General features: G+C 44.8%; 2 protein-coding genes across 3 annotated transcripts; one reads left to right on the top strand and one right to left on the bottom strand.

The window, feature by feature from the left end:
• The first annotated feature begins 692 nt into the window (after positions 1 to 692).
• LOC115684563 (BTB/POZ domain and ankyrin repeat-containing protein NPR1-like) lies at positions 693 to 6,127 on the top strand. The gene is made up of 4 exons (XM_030609337.2): positions 693 to 1,464; positions 2,463 to 3,210; positions 5,110 to 5,313; positions 5,772 to 6,127. The coding sequence occupies exons 1-4, from the start codon at positions 922 to 924 to the stop codon at positions 6,053 to 6,055; spliced, it is 1,779 nt and encodes a 592-aa protein (XP_030465197.2). The 5' UTR covers positions 693 to 921; the 3' UTR covers positions 6,056 to 6,127.
• A 2,139-nt stretch (positions 6,128 to 8,266) lies between these two features.
• On the bottom strand, positions 8,267 to 11,676 carry LOC115684565 (heat shock factor protein HSF30-like). Of its 2 annotated transcripts, none has more exons than XM_056310713.1 (3): positions 10,710 to 11,676; positions 8,836 to 9,731; positions 8,267 to 8,756 (listed from the first exon to the last, which is right to left on the bottom strand). In XM_056310713.1, the coding sequence occupies exons 1-2, from the start codon at positions 11,352 to 11,354 to the stop codon at positions 8,844 to 8,846; spliced, it is 1,533 nt and encodes a 510-aa protein (XP_056166688.1). In that variant the 5' UTR covers positions 11,355 to 11,676; the 3' UTR covers positions 8,267 to 8,756; positions 8,836 to 8,843. The 2 variants fall into 2 exon arrangements, with proteins under 2 accessions (XP_056166688.1, XP_030465199.2); XM_030609339.2 differs by having other exon boundaries at positions 8,267 to 8,731; positions 10,710 to 11,665.
• Positions 11,677 to 17,493: the final 5,817 nt, after the last annotated feature.

The raw sequence follows: 17,493 nt of genomic DNA, 5'->3' as shown, positions 1-17,493 counted from the left end.
TTCTTGATTCGATCCGCATCCTGGGTGGTTCTTAACCTAGAACCGAGAACAGCCGAGTGGTTCCGAATATGTGGAATCAAGAATCGAACTAGTTTCCACGGAAACTAGACCAGATTAGAATCGAACTGGTTGCACAAGTCTAGTCAGCACAACCCTAGTTAGTTTATATATATACACACACAAACTGTACATATACGCTGTACGGTGAATTTGGGATCGGGGTCTTCTTATTAAATGGGGCTGCCGAATGGACATGGCGGCTCCCTCCTTTGACAAGGAAAGCTGGATTGGGAAAGCGCGGGACCCACGGTCCCCAGAAAACGCCACCGGCCCCCACCCATCCGTACGATCGCCACGCGACCGACGGGCCCTCGCTCGCCGACAAGTCGGCTGCCCGAAGGAGAGGCCCTTCGGTTTCCGACGGTTGTCCTTAAACAGCGGAACGCGCGCGCGCGCACGGACCGCTTGGTCCTCCCGTTTCGGACCCGAGACAGTTCGAAGCCGGATCGCGCTGTCCCTCCCGCACTCGGGGCCCCGGAAAGCCCCGATCCGGGTCCCGGCGTACGGACCACCTCCCCCAAGAAGGCAGGAAACTCGGCCGCACGTGTACGGACAAAAAAAGATCCGAGGAGAAATCATTGTCGCGGCCATCTTCTTTCTGCCTGCTACTACTTTCTTCCTTCGGTTCTCCTCCCCCACCGCCCTGTTGACTCTCCTTCTCTCTCTCTCTCCCCGGAAACAATGGCGTCTTAGCTCCCTCCTTCTCTCTCTACAGTCCAGCAACTCTCTCTCTCTCTCTCCTCGCGTGAGGGGCTCTCGAGTGTCGACTCCCACTTGGGTTCTTCTTGGGAACGCTTCATCGTCCTCGCGTTCGAAGCGCTTTGGCTCCGTTGCGGCGTTTGCTGGGGGGGTGGCGGCATCATGATGGTGGACTCTGGGCGGGCTACGTTCTCCGGTTCGAACGAAACCAGCTACAGCAGCGGCGTGTGCTCCGCGCCGACCGGCACGGAGACTCCCTCTTCGTACGCGACGCCGCCGGAGACGGAAGCCCTGAGGAGGCTCTCCGACAGCCTCGAGTCGATCTTCGAGCGCCCGCGCGCCGGCGCCGGCTCGTCCTTCTCCGACGCCGCGATCGTCGCCGGGGACGGCCGCGAGGTCCCCGTCCACCGGTGCATCCTCACCGCGCGGAGCCCGTTCTTCGGGGCCGCGTTCGCGGGGAGCGAGAGCGGGGCGAGGCTCGAATTGGAGGAGCTAGTCGGGGATTTCGGGGTCGGGACCGAGGCGCTGCTGGTGGTGTTGGGGTATTTGTACAGCGGGAAGGTGAAGGCGCTCCCGAGAGGGGTTTGCGACTGCGTGGACGACGAGTGCTCGCACGTGGCTTGTAGGCCGGCCTTGGAGTTTCTGGTGCAGGTGCTCTATGCTTCGTTCAGGTTTCAGATTCCTGAATTGGTGGCTCTGTATCAGGTATGTCAGCAAATTACTCGTGTCATCTGCTTGTCCCTGCCATGTTGCTGTTTTGGAATGATCGATGGCGCCAAGTTGCCAACTTTTTGCTCATTTAATAGCAGAGAGGACACTCTCGGGGAGTTCAGATTTTGAAGTTGCGTGTGAAGAGTTTGATTATGCATTTGAAGCGAAGATAACTGAGGAAGTTGAGTTCTCTTTTGTGGTCCAGTAGCCAAAGAAAGGAATTAGGAAACTATTCTGTGCATTTTGTTTTTTAGTTGCTCAAGTCAGCTGAGGCTTATCTATCTGCTTCGGCCATCAGTATGGGAAATTTAACCAGAAGAACATTGCTACTGGGTGCATTGTTTACTTCTGGTCCATCAATGGCTATTGAGCATCAGCCTTAATGGTTGGAGCTCTGAGTTGGAGAGGATATTAAGTAGCTTAAAAGGAGGACCTTTTTGTTTTTCTTCTTTTTGTGTCGAGGTTTAAAACCTCTTACTGCAAAGAACTGGCAAAAGGAGTATAACATTCTGCTTGTTCTTTTTATTCTTTTGGTAAGCTTTCAAGAGTGGTTGTTCTATGAGCTCAGACAAAATTGGTATGCTGAGGACCACTAGAAAGTGGGATAACTTTGACTAGACCTACGACCTGCTTAGTAAAGAGCATCTGACAATTTGGAGTTCATTCATATCAGCCTTTTACATTTAAATTGACTTTATGGGTCATGTCATGGTCGATTAGTTCCCTTCCTACTTGATGTCATACAAGGGGACAAATGTTTGTTTCGACACCCCCTTCAATATGATGATGTGCTTGAAGAGACCTTGTCTATTGTCAAACCGCTCAGTAATGCTGCAGTCATTGGAAAAAGTAATTGGCAGAGAAAACTACGATAAAGTATTCTACATTCGGTGATTATGACTAGAAATGCTGGATTATTTTTCTTCAAGTTTAAATTGCCAAAACATAGTTGCATTGTTCAGCATAACTGAATCAGACTCTTTTGTTGGCAGAGGCACCTACTTGACATTCTCGACAAGGTTGCCCCAGATGACATTTTGCGTGTGCTATCGGTTGCAAATATATGTGGTGATGAATGTCACGGATTGCTGGCACAGTGTGTAGAATATGTCGTGAGATCTGATCTCGATACTATAACCCTAGAGAAAGGCTTGCCTCTCTCTATCATTCAACAAATCATCGATTCCCGTTTGGAACTTGGCCTGAACAATCCTGAATGTGTAAACTTCCCTGACAAGCATGCGAAGAGAATTCATCGGGCCTTGGACTCGGATGATGTTGACTTAGTCAGATTGCTGCTGAAGGAGGGCCATACCACTCTGGATTATGCATATGCACTTCACTATGTTGTAGCATACTGTGACGCGAAGACCACGACCGACCTTCTTGATCTTGGAATTGCCGATGTGAATCGTAGAAATGCAAGAGGCTTCACTGTTTTGCATGTTGCTGCGATGAGGAAAGAGCCAAAGGTTATAGTGTCTCTCCTAATGAAGGGAGCACAGCCTTCTGATCTCACTCCGGATGGTAGAAAAGCTCTTCAACTATGTAAGAGGCGCACAAAAGCTGCAGACTACATGAAGTCTACCGAGGAAGGAAAGCCTTCACCAAAGGATAAATTATGTGTCGAGATATTGGAGCAAGCCGAACAAAGAGAACCATTATTTGGAGAAGCATCCTTTTCTCTTGCTATGGCAGGTGATGATCTGCGAATGAGATTGTTGTATCTTGAAAATAGAGGTAAGATATTCAGGTTCTATTTTTCCTCCTCCACTTCAGGGGTCCCTTTTTAAGGTACAGATTGACAAAGCCCAGTTTCTTCCTTGCAATACAGTTGGTTATTAACGTAAGTGCGTTTGACATGTACATACGAGGAACCTGTATGTAAAATGTCTGCTTGGTGTAGGAGTTATTTGTTTACACAAATGCTTTTTGCAAGCTCCAACGTATTATTTATTCGGCGCTCTTAGTGTTCCTTACGGATTCATAGATGGAAGATGCATTTGCATCGGTCTCAGATGTACACAGCGACAGAGCTGTGCTGCTGGGAACTTATTTGCCACTTTGTTATGCTGTCAATGGCCATCATCAAACAAATTTGTGGGATGTGCATGTCTGCGAACGAGAGAGACAGAGTGATTTCTGGGACAAGCATTCTTGAAGCATATTTTATTGAAATAGTCCCTTGTTACTGTTAGAATAATTAAACATTAAACCACGTCTTTATCTAACAGCTTAAGCTTTTAAAACAGTTGCAGTGGTCCCACAAAATCTCACATGGTATTAGAGCTGGAGGTCCGGAGTTCAAATCTTTTCAGGCCCCATTTGCCGCCAAATTAAACATGTCCACGCTTATTACTAGGCAAAAAGGCCAGACTAAACGTGAGGGGGAGTGTTAGAATAATTAAATGTTAAACAATGTCTTCATTTAACAGTTTAAGCTTTTAGAACAGGTGGTAGGGGTCTCACAAAATCTCATAGTTATATAGCCACTAGTCTGGTTGAGAATCTATTCGTTCCTTTGCATTTTAAAACTTTCTCAATGAAAATTTCCAATGTCTAGTATGATAATGATGTCTTTGATCATATAGGATGACAAGGGAGATCTTGTGAAATATCCCCCTCATTATTTTTTCATTTAGGTGTTTCCTGTTTACATCTTTGTCGGCTTGGCCTTTTTAGTTTGGTTCCTACGTAAATCGTTTCCTTGTTATCTCCTGTAAGGTTTGGGGCAAATGAATCAGTTGGCAGGAACTGTTACATCAACGCTCATATATGAAGGCATTTGCTAACTTATTTTAGTGCCTCCACCTTTTGAAACATAAATTCTTTTAGATGAATCGGTTGTTTATTTGGCGTTTGGAGAATGATACATGTGATGCTGCTAGTCTCGAAATTGAGAAGCCAAATAGGATTTTGGAAATAACCTTCTTTGCCAAGGGAAATGATGCAACTCAAGCAATTGATATGTTGATGCTAGAGAAAAGCTGATTCTTGTGTTAAGAAAAGGACAAGTTCGTGATTTGCAAGCAAGATGCCTAAAATCCTCATAAAGTTAATCGTAACATTCATGCATACTGTACACGAAATTTGCTCTTCGTTTATAGGTTTGTACCCACTTACCTGTTTCAGTATACATGGCCCCTCTTGGCTCCTGAGACTGATCCTGCTTGGAGGCATCTGCTGTTTTATGGGTGCAAAGCCAAAAAAAAAAAATCCTTAAAGTAGAAAGCATCAGTGCAGATCATGGGTTAGTTTGAGTTCAAAATAAAGTATGTTAGTCTAGCATATAAAAGATTCTTGGTTGAAAACATTGACCTGAACCAAACGGCAGCTTGTTGCAAGGTGTAACAAGATTTCTTGCAAAAAGGAAGAGGAGTTTGTTTAAATTAATTAATTTGCTAATAGTAACTTTGGCTTCATCTTCTTAAAGTTTCCAAGAACTCTGTGCCATGACATTATCGAGCATCTTTGATGATGGATTCACTAGGCACTGCCCCTTACTTACTTCTTACTGTTTCATTAAGCATGGTGTTGCATCAATATACGCCCTGTGAGCATAATATTAAAATTTGACCTCTATGTGCCATTATCTGTCATTTGGCTGTGCTTGATGCTTCATTTGATCAAATTTTCCAGTTGCGCTAGCAAGATTCCTGTTTCCTACGGAAGCGAAAGTTGCGATGGCTATTGCTCAAGTGGACGGCACTTGTGAGGTCCCATTAGTTAGCAGGAGTTGTAAGGACTTGGCTGGTTCGCCAGGGACGCATGTGGACTTAAATGAGGCATCTTTTGGTGTTCAAGAGCAGCATCACAAAAGGATGAGAGCCCTCACCCGAACGGGTAATTTAATCTCTAGACTGTAAGATTGTGAACTTGTCATGTTTTAGCATCAGATGCTCTCTTGCTTTGCCAAGGGTTGCTCTATCTAGAAAGGGTAATTTTGAGAGTTAAATTCTATGTAGGAGTTGGTCTTAATGAATTAGTCGCTATAACCAGCAGCGACTACACTTATTCACTCTGCCATGCTGCAATTTCTATTACTGAAAGCAAATATACGTGGCAGATTTTTATGACAGAACATTCCTTATATGGTAAATGTAAGACCAGCTTGCACTTTTAGCATTTGTTACACCCTGATGACACAAAAAAAGATTCTTAAGGTTTTGGGATCAAGACACTTTGACTTGCATGTAACTCACTTTAATCAGCACAGTTTTTCTGATAGGACAAATAACATGCCTCTTATATATATGAAGCGGAGGATTATGTTTGCCTGATTCCTACCATCATTTGAACAGTGGAACTCGGCAAACACTTTTTCCCTAGATGCTCGAATGTCCTTGATAAGATTATGGATGCCGACGACGATTGTACTCGGCTAGCATGCCTTGACAATGGCACTCCGGAAGAACGACTTCTAAAGAGGAGAAGGTTCAAAGAACTTCAAGAAGATTTTAGCAAGGCTTTCAGCGAGGATAAGGAGGAGTTCGAGAAATCGAAGGTTTCTTCCTTTTCGTCATCTTCATCTTTAGGAGCAACGAGGCCTAAGGGAAAGCTCCACATCAACTACAGATCATTGTAAGATTTCAGAAATGTGCATACTGTTGTATCATAACCTTCTTTGTTTCTCTTGGTTTGCATCTACTGTTTTATCTCTGTATCAGGGGTTTTTTATAGGGCATTTAGAAAGATGGGAGTCTGTTAAGTTCAATTGGTTGAGATGCCATTTGTCTCGACATTTCTGTGAACCAGTGGTGGTCTTTCAATCCCTTTTGTTATCTTAACAGGAAATTGTGTGAGTAAAGGATCAAGTGCATATGGAATCAAGGAATTATGTCCCAAGTACTGTAGACATAGAATATCACAGCTCACGGTAGAGCATCTCACATCAAAATTTTGTTAGGATGCACATAAAAAGCGTGTATTCCCATATCTAGAGGTACAAAGTACGTATGGATACACCCGCATCATATGTGGGTCTGTTTAGTAACGTTTCTGTTTCTTTGTTTTTCTGTTCTTTTGTTCCCCGGAATAGAAAAAGAACAGAAATCCGTTTAGTAAAAAAAATCTATTTTTTTGTTTCTGGAACAAAAAAGTGTTCCAGAAATAGATTTGAAACAGAAACAAGAAGTAAAAAAAATATGCTTCTTGTTTTTGGAACAAGAAAAAAGAAACGATTTTTTTTCTAGAATTCTCCAAAAACAAGAAACAATCCATCGGCCGCAACCCGCCCACCGCCGCCTCTCGCCGTCCTTCGCCGCCACCTACCGCCCGCCTTCCGCCGCCGCCGCCGCCGGCTCTTATCGTCGACCACTGTTCTTCGCTGCTCGACGCTTGTCGCCACCCGCCACCGGCCGCCGTCCTCCACCGCTGGCTGCCGTGCTCCATCGCCCGACGCCGGCCGCCACCGGGTGCTGGCCGCCTCCCCCCGCCAACCACCCGATGCTGGCGATCACCCACCACCGGTCGCCGTCCTCCACCACCGCCGGCCACCCACCATCGGCCGCCGGCCATTGTGCTCCACCGCCCGACGTCGGCCACCACCCGGCGCTGGCTGTCCTCGGCCGCCGGCCACCTCCAGTCTCTGGCCACCCGACGCCGGCGGTCACCCACCATCGGCCGCCATCCTTCGCCACCGGTCGCCGTGTTCCATCAACCGACGATGGCCACCCTCCGCCGCCAGCCACCGCCCGCCCCGCCCCCCGCCGTCACCGCCGCCCGACGCCAACGTGCTCCGCCGCTGACCGCCGTGCTCCACTGCCTCCCACCGCCGGCCGCCATCCTCTGCCGCCGCCGACCACCGTCCTCCGCCCCCCACCGCCACCCGCCGTCCTCCGCCGGTAGCCCAGAAGGGAGAAACTCGTCCATGGAATAGAAATGGATCATTCGCGCCCTAAACGCGTTTCTATTCTTTTTCTATTCCAGGAATAGAAATTTTGTGTAGTTACTAAACGTTATTTTTTGTTCAGAAACTGTTTCAAGAAATAGAAATAGAAAAAACTATTTCTGATAAAAAATTATTTCTGGGAATAGAAACGTTGCTATGCAGACCTGTACTCTCATTCTCTCAAAACTCAGAAGTACTTCTTGTGCATATGGAGCCCATAAGAATGTGAAGAGCGTGTGGATCACATAACACAAGAATCTATTCTAAACGGTAAATAGACGCAGAGAAGTTAGCTGAAAATGTCTGATGTTGCCTCAGAACTTCATGCCGAGACTAAGACAGACAATAGGGAGTGGTCTTATTTTGGGAACATCATGGAGTTGGTGCATGTATTGTCTTGGTCCATTATTTGTGTTTATCCGCGCTCTCTAGTAAGATCTTATCCAAATTTAGTATGGGCCACATCTTTGGGTGATTGATGTACTCAAAGGATGCACCCAATGTAGATAAAATTTCGAGCCAGACTCTAGGAGGACACCCGGCCTAACTTCTGTCCTCAGAGGTCTCATTCGAGTGAGAGAGTTGGCCCCCACCCACATGGAATCTGCAAATCTTGTCAAATGATGAGACGGGGGCTTGGAAATTGGTTTCATTTTGTCAGAGATTGGGGAGCAGATTAATTCTCTGTAGATTCAGTAGAGAGCTAAAAGTCACAAATTCTCAATCAGCAGAAAAACTTTTCATAAGCTATCCTTTGTCGTATTATAAGACGGGCAGTGTTTTGGGGGATTGAAACTCCAGTGCTAGAAAGATGCCCTTGATTTGTTCTTCTCTACTTTCGACCAGTTGAATGATTACCACCATCGACTAAAGCAGTGTTCTCATGAAAAAGGTCTAATCAAGGTGTGCAATCAATCAACTGATCCTTCTGGACATACTTGAAGCTTTCGACAAGAACCCCATGGAGCTCTATCAAGAAAAAAGAAAGATGTCTCTGTAAGAATACATGGACAACTGGTGACTCCTGATTAGAATTTGGTCGTGTAAAACATTTGGAAAAAAACTGAAATTGAACATTTCGCACTATAAACAGCTTCTCTTTATACATAACTGGTTAGAACACACTGAAAAAGAAAAAGAAGATGGTACAAACTAGAGAAGAGAACACTTAGGGGACTGATACAATGGAGAAAAAGGAAGAAACATCTACTTATGTACACGTATGCGCATTTGCCGTTGACATATCAAGAACCTAGTTTAATGGTTGGATTCCCTCTTCCTTCCTGTTTCCAGCATATCTTCGTTCGGTCAAACAAAAGAGACTTCACTTCAGAAACTCTCTCCAATTATGCAAAAGCTGCGTCATGTGATCTGGTCCACAAAAAGAGAAGCAACGCTGGTTCTGTGTCAGCTTAAATACACAAAGAAGAACCCAAATGGGCAAGAAAATAACAGAGGGAACAGAGCAGGAGTACATGGAAATTTAGGGCATCAAAACCGCTGCTTGCTCCACCAGCTCACTTGTGTACTCACTCCAACCACATGGCTTCTCAATCAGACCCTCCAGTTCAAGATAGATTCTTGTGTCATTCACCGCCAGGTCGTCTTCTTCTTCTTCTACATCGGCCGCATCGTCACCAACGACCACATTGTCTCCGAGGAGTTTCTCGGACATCTCATGGAAAACCGAAGACAAATGTGACAGACTAGCTGCGGCCATCTGATCCGGCATCTGACCCTGCGCAACCCTGAAATCTCCACCACCCACTGGAGAAGGCCATGGATTGCGCATCTGAATGTCTTCAAAATCCTCCGGCAAGACACTATTTGGCCGAGACTGCATCTGTGCCGAATCATCACTGATTCTCGGGCAATCAACATTTGGGCTTTGAATCCTGGGATCCATTGCTTCGAGCAAGCATTTGGTGGCTTCGCCATCTGGACCAAGCAATTTGCTCTCCTTGCTTGATTCACGAGTATCTAATTCTCTCTTGTGCCTTTTCTTCTGGATTAAATGCTGGACAAAGTTCGGGCTTTTCGCTGCTTTGGAGAGGAAGAGGAACATCTGCTGGTGCCTGCACTCGGCACTGCGAACCCGCTCTGTGACCTGGTTGATCTCATGCTGCGAGTTCTCCCGCTCTTCTCTTAGTTTCAGGATCTCGGCCTTCAACGCTTCCTGGTCCTTCTTAAGCGTTTCGAGTTCGCCTTCCTTTCCAACTTTCAGGCAATCCGAAGTAAAATTACTTCTCGATGTTTTCCTTTGCTTGCTGAGTTTGCCTCTCCTCTTTATGTTCTTCAGCAAGTGCTTCTTCCCTCCCTGAAAACCTTCGTTCGCAAACTCCCATTGATCTGTATCTATCTTCCTAAAACCCTGCGACATATCTTGCATCATGATGCATGAAGAATTGAAGATAGGAGGAAGCTGGGTCTAGGAGTTCATATTGAACCGAAAGGCTAAAAAATAGAGAGTAAGCAGAATGATGGCCAACAAAGTTTCCATGGAAGATGTGCACAAGGGGTATCATTAGGCCAATATACACAGAGCGCAGGTTATAATGCACGTCAAGGAGAGATCCTTTACAATGATTCAAATACCAGTACAAAGAGTTTATGGACAATTAAACGACTCAAAATCAATCCGTCAACTCCATATATATGAACCCAAAAGTGCAGAGTTATGGTCTTGCCCAAAAAGAAGAGAGGTGTCAGAAGGCTTTACCAAAATTGAGCATCGAAACAGTAAAATGCAAAATACTAACAGCTATAAAGGAACTGCTGCAGTGCACTTCTGAATCCAAATTCAAATCTACCATTTAAGAAAAGAACTCAAATACAAATCCAGTGAGAAGATGTTCTTTAATGGGTGTTCTGATGTCAGGGTTGACATGGTAGTTTCTGCAAATTACCGTCTAAAGCATCATCACTTGAATATGATGACAGGCCATTGTTCCTTGGCCAGTGGATGCAAACTGTTGTGAACATTTCGCACATGATTCATGAGATTTCATATGGAATCTGTGTATCTCGCCCGCCACTTCAGATTCCTTCGTTCCTCGTCCCCTAAACTAGGGTAAAGCACAACTAACAAGAATCTCAACACCTGAGCAAAACGTCGCGAGTGGAGTCCCTTGGATCCTAGCCTCTTCGCCCCGGAGACTATCCGTTGGGACGATGAAGAGTAGCTGGATGCCCCAAGAGGACCACACTCTGGACGACATAAAAAAAACAGACCCCAAACAGAGTTAAACCAAAGGACACATCTACACAAGTAGTTTGCTCTTTCCTATGGAGAAAGTTTCAAGCAAAAACATGGACAAAAAACACAATCCCGTTCGAAGGGAGTACCCACGTAAGTGTTGAGCTGCCGGATGAAGCTGGAGAAGTTGGAGTGCTTGAAGTATCGAGGCAGGACCTGCTTCGAGAACTCGTGCTGGTCCCACACCACGAAGCTGTCCCGGCTCGAACCCCACGACACCACCCGGTCCGATCCCGGGTCCGACACCATCTCGTACGTCTTCCTCAGGAACGGCGTCGGCCCCGCCTCCCCCAGCCCCTCCATCGGCCTCGCCACTTCCTCCGCGGCTGTCCGCCACGAGCACGACGGGGACACAGCGGCAGCGTCCCTGGGATCAGCCATGATCGCCGCCGCCACCACCTCCTCTTCCTCTTCCTCTTCCTCTTTGATCTTCACCACCTGCAAGAGCAGAGCCGAACAGGGTTCGGGCCGGGACAGGCGCGAACGCGGAGGCGACCCGGCTTCAAATTTGCGGTCGCCAATGGCTACTCTCGGCGACGGAACCGAACGGGAAGGCGGAGACCCCATCTCGCCGGGGTCACCGCCGCCAAGAACAGCAACGGACGCGATTTCTTCAAGCGAATTCGCCGAAGGCTTTGCCTGTTCCAACTCAAGACCCGATTCTTGAAAGAGGCTGTCGGGAAACGCCGCGCACGCACGAGGTGCTCCGCCGGCGCCGCCGTGAGGCGCCATCGCCATAACGAGCGAGAGTGTCAGAACTCGAACTCGAACTGAAAAGTGGAACTGTACGAGTGACAGGGGAGGATGGTACGCGGCTTTATATACGTGGGAAACTGTCCAAACAGTCGCCACGTTCTCTCCTCTTGGCTTCTCGGAGCGAAGAAGGTGTTGAGTTCCTCGCCGCGGGTGCGAGTGAGAGAGCGGTGGCGATTACGGACCGTCGGATCTGATTCAGGATGAACCCTGGTACGAGGAGGAGGGGCTCTTTCGCCTGGTCGGCGAATGCTATGCATGAGCGCCGCGTGTCGTGCGCTTGTCCATCCTAAGCATTCCAGTTGGCTCGTGCGTACGCCGTTTTTCATTGTACATCATGCGATGCCATGCAATGACCGGCGTGTTGAAACCGTGGGCATAGCGGATACTTCATCACTTTTCTTGGCCCTAGCTTGATGTAACATTTAATAATTTGGTAAGATATGTTATTCGAGTTCATGTTAACACGTGGTTCATGAGCTTTTAATTTATTCAATATGATCCTTAATCTTTTAATTTATTTAGTATAGTCCTCATACTTTTGGTACATATTCAATTCAGTCCCTACACTATATGAAAATGTTCAAATATTATCTTTAAACTTGAATTAATAGAAGGGAAAATTGTATAAAAAGTCTTAAACCTACTACATTCTTGCTAAATTTTTCAATTTTACTAATTGAGTCTATTTGGCCAATTTTAACTGGAAATCGCTGACGTCGACGCTGGTAGTGCCACGTAGGATAGCTGACATTGACATAGATAATTTTTTTAGTTTCTTTATTTTCCTTTTTTTCTACCAAGTTTAGGGAGGTCACCGGCTGACCCTCGCCGACCACAGGTAAGGGCTGGCGACCCTCGTTGGCCCTTGCCTCGATCCGGTGAGGGAAGCAATACTTGCTCGCGGCAGGCGAGGGTCACGACCTCGCCTATTGCCGATGAGAGTCGGCTGGACCCTCACTTGTACCAGCAAGGGTTGACCAATGATCCTCACTGGGCTCGGAAGAAAAAAAAAGAAAAAGAAAGAAAGAAAAGAAAAAATCCTATAAGAGAAAAGAGTGACAGATACCACTGGGAGAAGCCTTTATGGTAGCAACAATGGCCGATGGACTTGCATGTGGTCCTCGGTTTCGAGGTTGGTTGTACAGCCCTATAGTTTTCTTAAGTCGTAGTCGGTAGCAATTTGGAATTGAAACTTTTAATTTATCCATAGTATGCACTTTGCCGGTTTAAACACAATAGATTGGACTAGGAATATGAAGAAATTGGTACCTACAAAGCAGATATGGAGAGTATAAGGCCAAAAATAGACTTAGCACGCCAAAATACCTACAACACCAAGAACCGGCCGAAAACGGGGTCCCAACCAGTTGAAAAATGGATCGAATCGGTCTGGTCAACGTCGGTCAATGGACGCTGATCGGTTGAGGTTTTTTTTTTTTTTTTTTTTTATCGGTTGCAGTTGACAAGGTGGTGCGAACATGATGATGCTGACTAGGCGAAAGGTGACGTCAGCACAAGGAAGGCACGTGTGGCGTGTGTAGGCGTGTGGAGCTCTGATGGAGTGTGGTTCTGACACGCAAGCAAAGGCTTCCGGCGATGCGTGTGGGGGTGCGTGTGGGGGTGGTTGGCAACGAGATCTCACAGGTTGGCTCGCCGGACGTACGGCAGTGAATCTGCTGGTGGTGTTCGTTTTGCGAAACAAACAATAGAAATCGTCAGGAATAGTGCTCAAAAGCGGCAAGCTGAGTAGATCTGATCCGTGCCGGCGAGTGTGGAGGCGATTGACCTTTTTTCGGGATGAATTTTCAGCTCATCTGAGGACAGTGTGGAGGCGATTGACCTTTTTTTGTGACGAATTTTCAGCTCATTTGAGGGCGGCGAGTCTCTTAGTGGTCTCAGTTTTTCTAATTGAGTAGTGGAAGGTTGTTGAATTGCAAATGAAAGTTGCGGACTTGGTGGAGAACGGTGGCCGGTGCGATTGGCCGTGGAGACTCGACCGGCAATTTCTTAGATAACAATTAGCTCTTATACAGAGTTAGCAATAATGCGAAAGAGAGGAAAATGTGATATTCTATACATTATCAAATGAAGAGTACATGAGCCTATTTATAAACTTTACAACTATCTAAAATTTAGAATATCAATTACAATCATTCAAGATCAATAAAAGGAAGTTTACATAATATCCTAAATATATAACATTGTTGACACCCAAAATTGCTCAAGTCTTTGACTGTCGACTTGGACTAGAAAAGACCAAGCAACACATGGCCGAGCTAAAATCCGCTAAGTGTTGGGAGTTCCTGGTTGATAAACATGGGTGAAAGGTGATCAACAATTGCTGACAGGTGACATATGAGAAAATTATTAAGTGTTGAATCATAAAGTGTTGATAAATTATACTCGATTTGGTTGACAAGAGGAACTGAAGCTGAAGTAAAGGTCGATGAATTTAGAACTAGATTAGCATTCAGATCATGAAGCCAATAATTTCGGCTACAATCATAACGACTCAACTAACAATTGAAGCATCTAAGGCAGCATTAATTGGGGATACTACACAGAAGGAATTTTTTTTTTTTAAACAAACGTCACCTTCAAAAAGCGTAAATTTTTTGCAATAAACTTTTTTTCTTTCTATCCCACCCGACTCTTTGATCTTAAGAATACTGGTATTCAATGGGGAGCCCTCAACTCTATCAATGGAAAGATCTCCGTGCGTGGCATGATAAGAAATCCTACAGAAGGGCTTTCATCCCTGAACAATAAGGTACTTTAACTTAAAGCTGCATATAGATTATTTGGATCGCGCCTACTTTAATCAACCAGGAAGAAAATATAGAATGAGCTCGAGGTAATGACTCCATATTGATCCGAACCAACTCATATGCTCCCATTTTTGGTTCATAGTAGCCATGATAGGGGCTATAGACGATGAAGAATTCAACCAATGGCTCGGAACAAAGAAACGGAAGAAGAAAAGTCGTTTGAATTCACAAAAATCCCGTAGATGGGAACTAAAAGATTGGGTTCGTGCAAAGAAAAATAACAAAGGCTGAGGGCAGTTGCTTTCCTTCTAGTTGAAGTGCTGGAAAAATATGTGGCCATGAAATAGGGATTAAGTGGAACAGAAGTAACTGAAGTCAGCACGATCACCGGTTCGCAAGAGCCACAAATCTCGAAAACCATAGATGATAATGGCCGAAATATATGGATTGTTATAACTGTCAGGAAGATGGGTTGCAAGCTATGAAAGAAACCGTCGACGTGGGGTAAGTGTTGAGACCATGATCATCGAGTAGTGGGTCTTTTGATAACCATTCGTAGTAACATGTTACTGAATTCTAGTAGTCACGTAGGATGTTATCTCCTCAAAGTTAATTTCGTGACTATTTTGCTCAGGTTCAATCCTTGCTTGCTTCTAGTAGTCCTTCTATACTCGATCAATCGTGCTTGGCTTCATCAAGTTTTGCCTGAAATAGGGTTTGAAAAGTTCGGGAAAATGGATTGATTAGTCCAAATTAGGGTTTATATTTTGGACAGACACGTAAACGACATCGTTTGAGACTATTAATGTTGATTGGGCATGCCAGTGAGCCACGTGGGACGGACAAATTGATAAAAAAAATTTGCCACATCGGATTTTCGGCGTCCCAAATCAAAATTGGCACTTAAGTGATCTTGTTTTTTAAAAGTGGTATTGAAGTGATCCGGCGAAAAGTTTTTGCACCAAAGTGAGTGTCGTATGGAATTTATGACACTTCTAGAGTCTTATTCCTCACAAAAATTGTTCTTTTTTTATAGGGTTGTACGCACTTACCTGTTTCAGTATTGTTCATAGCCCCTCTTTGCTCCTGCAACTGATCCTGCTCGGTGGTGTTAGCTGTTACACTGGTGCAAAGCCAATGAAAAAAAACACTTAGTTAGAAAGCTTTAGTGCAGATCATGGGTCACTTGGAGTTCAAAATAAAATATGTTTGTCTAGCACGTAGTGCAATCCTCGGTAAAAAACCATTGGTGAGAGCCGGACAGCAGTCTGTTGCAAGGTGTAACAAATTTTTCTTGCAAAAATGAAGAGGATTCTGTTTATATTGACTGGTTGCGATTGATCTGCTTATTAAAACTTTGGCTTCATCGTCTTAGAGTTTCCAAGAGCTCAGTGCAATGACATTATCAAGCATTTTTTATGATGGATGATTCATAAGGCCCTCCCTCTTTCTAACTCTCACTGTTTCATCAAGCATCGTGTTGCCTCCTCTGAGCATAATACAGAAAATGGGCCATCTATGTGCTATGATCTGTCATTTGTGTAACCTTAATGCTTGATTTTATCAATATTTCCAGTTGCCCTAGCAAGACTCCTGTTTCCTACGGAAGTGAAAGTTGCGATGGCTATTGCTCAAGTTGACGGCACTTGTGAGGTCCCATTGCTTAGCAGGAAACGCAATGGCTCGGCTGGCTCACTAGGGACGCCTGTGGACTTAAACCGGAAGTATTGCGAGTAAATGATCAGGTCCATATGGAATCAAGGATTCATGTCCCAAGACTGTAAACATAGAATATCACAGTTCACGTCAGAAGAACTCGCATCAAAATTTTGTTAGGATGCACAGAAAATGAGCATGTATTCCAATCCGAAGAGGTAGAACAAAGTATGTATATGCCTATGTCGCCCGTACTCTCGCTCTCTCAAAGCTCGGTAAGTACATCTCGTGTAGATGGAGTCCATACGAATTCGAAAAGCACGCGGATCCCATAAGAAGGATCCATTGAAAAAGGGTAAAGAGACCCGGAGAAGTCAGCAGCAAACATCTGACGTTGACCCAGGACGTCATGCTTAGACTAGGACAAGACATTAGGGAGTGACCCTTTTTTCCGAAGAACATGGAGCTGGTGCATTCATCGTGTTGGGTCCATTGTCTGTGTTTTCCGCAGCTTAATTTCCTAAAAAACCTTCAATTTTAAGTCAAATTTCAAATCTGTCCCGAACCTTTTTTATCTCGAAAAAAAACTCCAAATGTAAGGTTCAATCCCAAATCTGCTTCGAACTTTTTATTAGCTAAAAAAAAATCCAAAACTTTAAGTCCAGTCTCAAATCTGCCCCGAACTTTATTTTGTGTAAAAAAAATCACCAAAATTCAATTTATTTTTAAAAATACACCCTCGTGATCCAATCCCAACTTGACGTGATACTTCCATATCGTTAACAAATCCACATCAACAAAGTAATGTGGCTTTTTTAGACAAAGAAAAGTTCGGAGCAAATTTGGACTGAACCTAAAAAATAGGTTTTTTTTTTTAAATTAATGGGGTGGATTTGTTATCGTCCCTAACTTTCATATCCTAGAATGGTTTTATTTTGAAGAATTTCAACAATTTTTATTTGGTTTGATTTATTATCGAAGTGGAAATGCGACGTCGGTCGGTATCTATCGCCCCATTGCTTTGCTGATATGGATTTGTTATTCACGTGGAAGTGCCACGTCAAGTTGGGACCGGATCACGGGGTATATTTTTCAAAATAAATTGAAATTTGCTGATTTTTTTGCATAAAACAAAATTCGGAGCATATTTGGGACTGAACTTAAAGTTTGACATTTTTTCTGAGACAAAAAAAAGTTCGGAATAGATTTGGGATTGGTTCTAAAATTTAGAATTTTTTCCGAGACAAAAAAAATTCAGGACAAATTTAAAATCTGACCTAAAATTTGAAGTTTTTTAGAAAATTCGCCAGTTTTTCCGCTCTATCTTAGTAAGATGTCGTCTGAATCTAGGTATGAACCACAGCTTCTTTGGACCGATTCATGCACTCAAAGGCTGCACCAAATGAGGGGCAATGTCTCCCGAGGCACGCTTTAGCAGGACACATGGCCTAACTTCGGTGGTCGGTAGTACGAGCCACATCTTTGAGTAATTGACGTGCTCAAAGATGCAATGAATGGGGATAAGCTCTCTTTTGGAACAGACCTCGGTCGTCAAAGGTCTCATTTGGGGGAGAAAGTGGTGCGCCTTCACTTCAAATCTGCTGCACATCTCGTCAAATGATATGACGGGGACTTCGGAATTATCCACTCTGCCAGAAACTAGGGAGCAGATTGGTTTTTTAAAGATTCACCGAAAA

Source organism: Syzygium oleosum, unplaced genomic scaffold (assembly GCF_021117445.2).
Source record: "Syzygium oleosum isolate NSW1041296 unplaced genomic scaffold, Sole_v2.1 Sole_v2.04, whole genome shotgun sequence".
NCBI lineage: Eukaryota > Viridiplantae > Streptophyta > Magnoliopsida > Myrtales > Myrtaceae > Syzygium > Syzygium oleosum.
This window is presented reverse-complemented; position numbering and strand designations above follow the sequence as displayed.

Excerpts from the sequence above, each read along its gene's own strand:
- LOC115684563 (XM_030609337.2), top strand. The coding sequence starts at position 922 with ATGATGGTGGACTCTGGGCGGGCTACGTTCTCCGGTTCGAACGAAACC. Across the intron at positions 3,211-5,109 it reads GTTGTATCTTGAAAATAGAG|TTGCGCTAGCAAGATTCCTG; the intron begins GTAAGATATTCA and ends CAAATTTTCCAG. Across the intron at positions 5,314-5,771 it reads GAGAGCCCTCACCCGAACGG|TGGAACTCGGCAAACACTTT; the intron begins GTAATTTAATCT and ends TCATTTGAACAG.
- LOC115684565 (XM_056310713.1), bottom strand. The coding sequence starts at position 11,354 with ATGGCGATGGCGCCTCACGGCGGCGCCGGCGGAGCACCTCGTGCGTGC. Across the intron at positions 9,732-10,709 it reads TCCGGCAGCTCAACACTTAC|GGTTTTAGGAAGATAGATAC; the intron begins GTGGGTACTCCC and ends GATATGTCGCAG.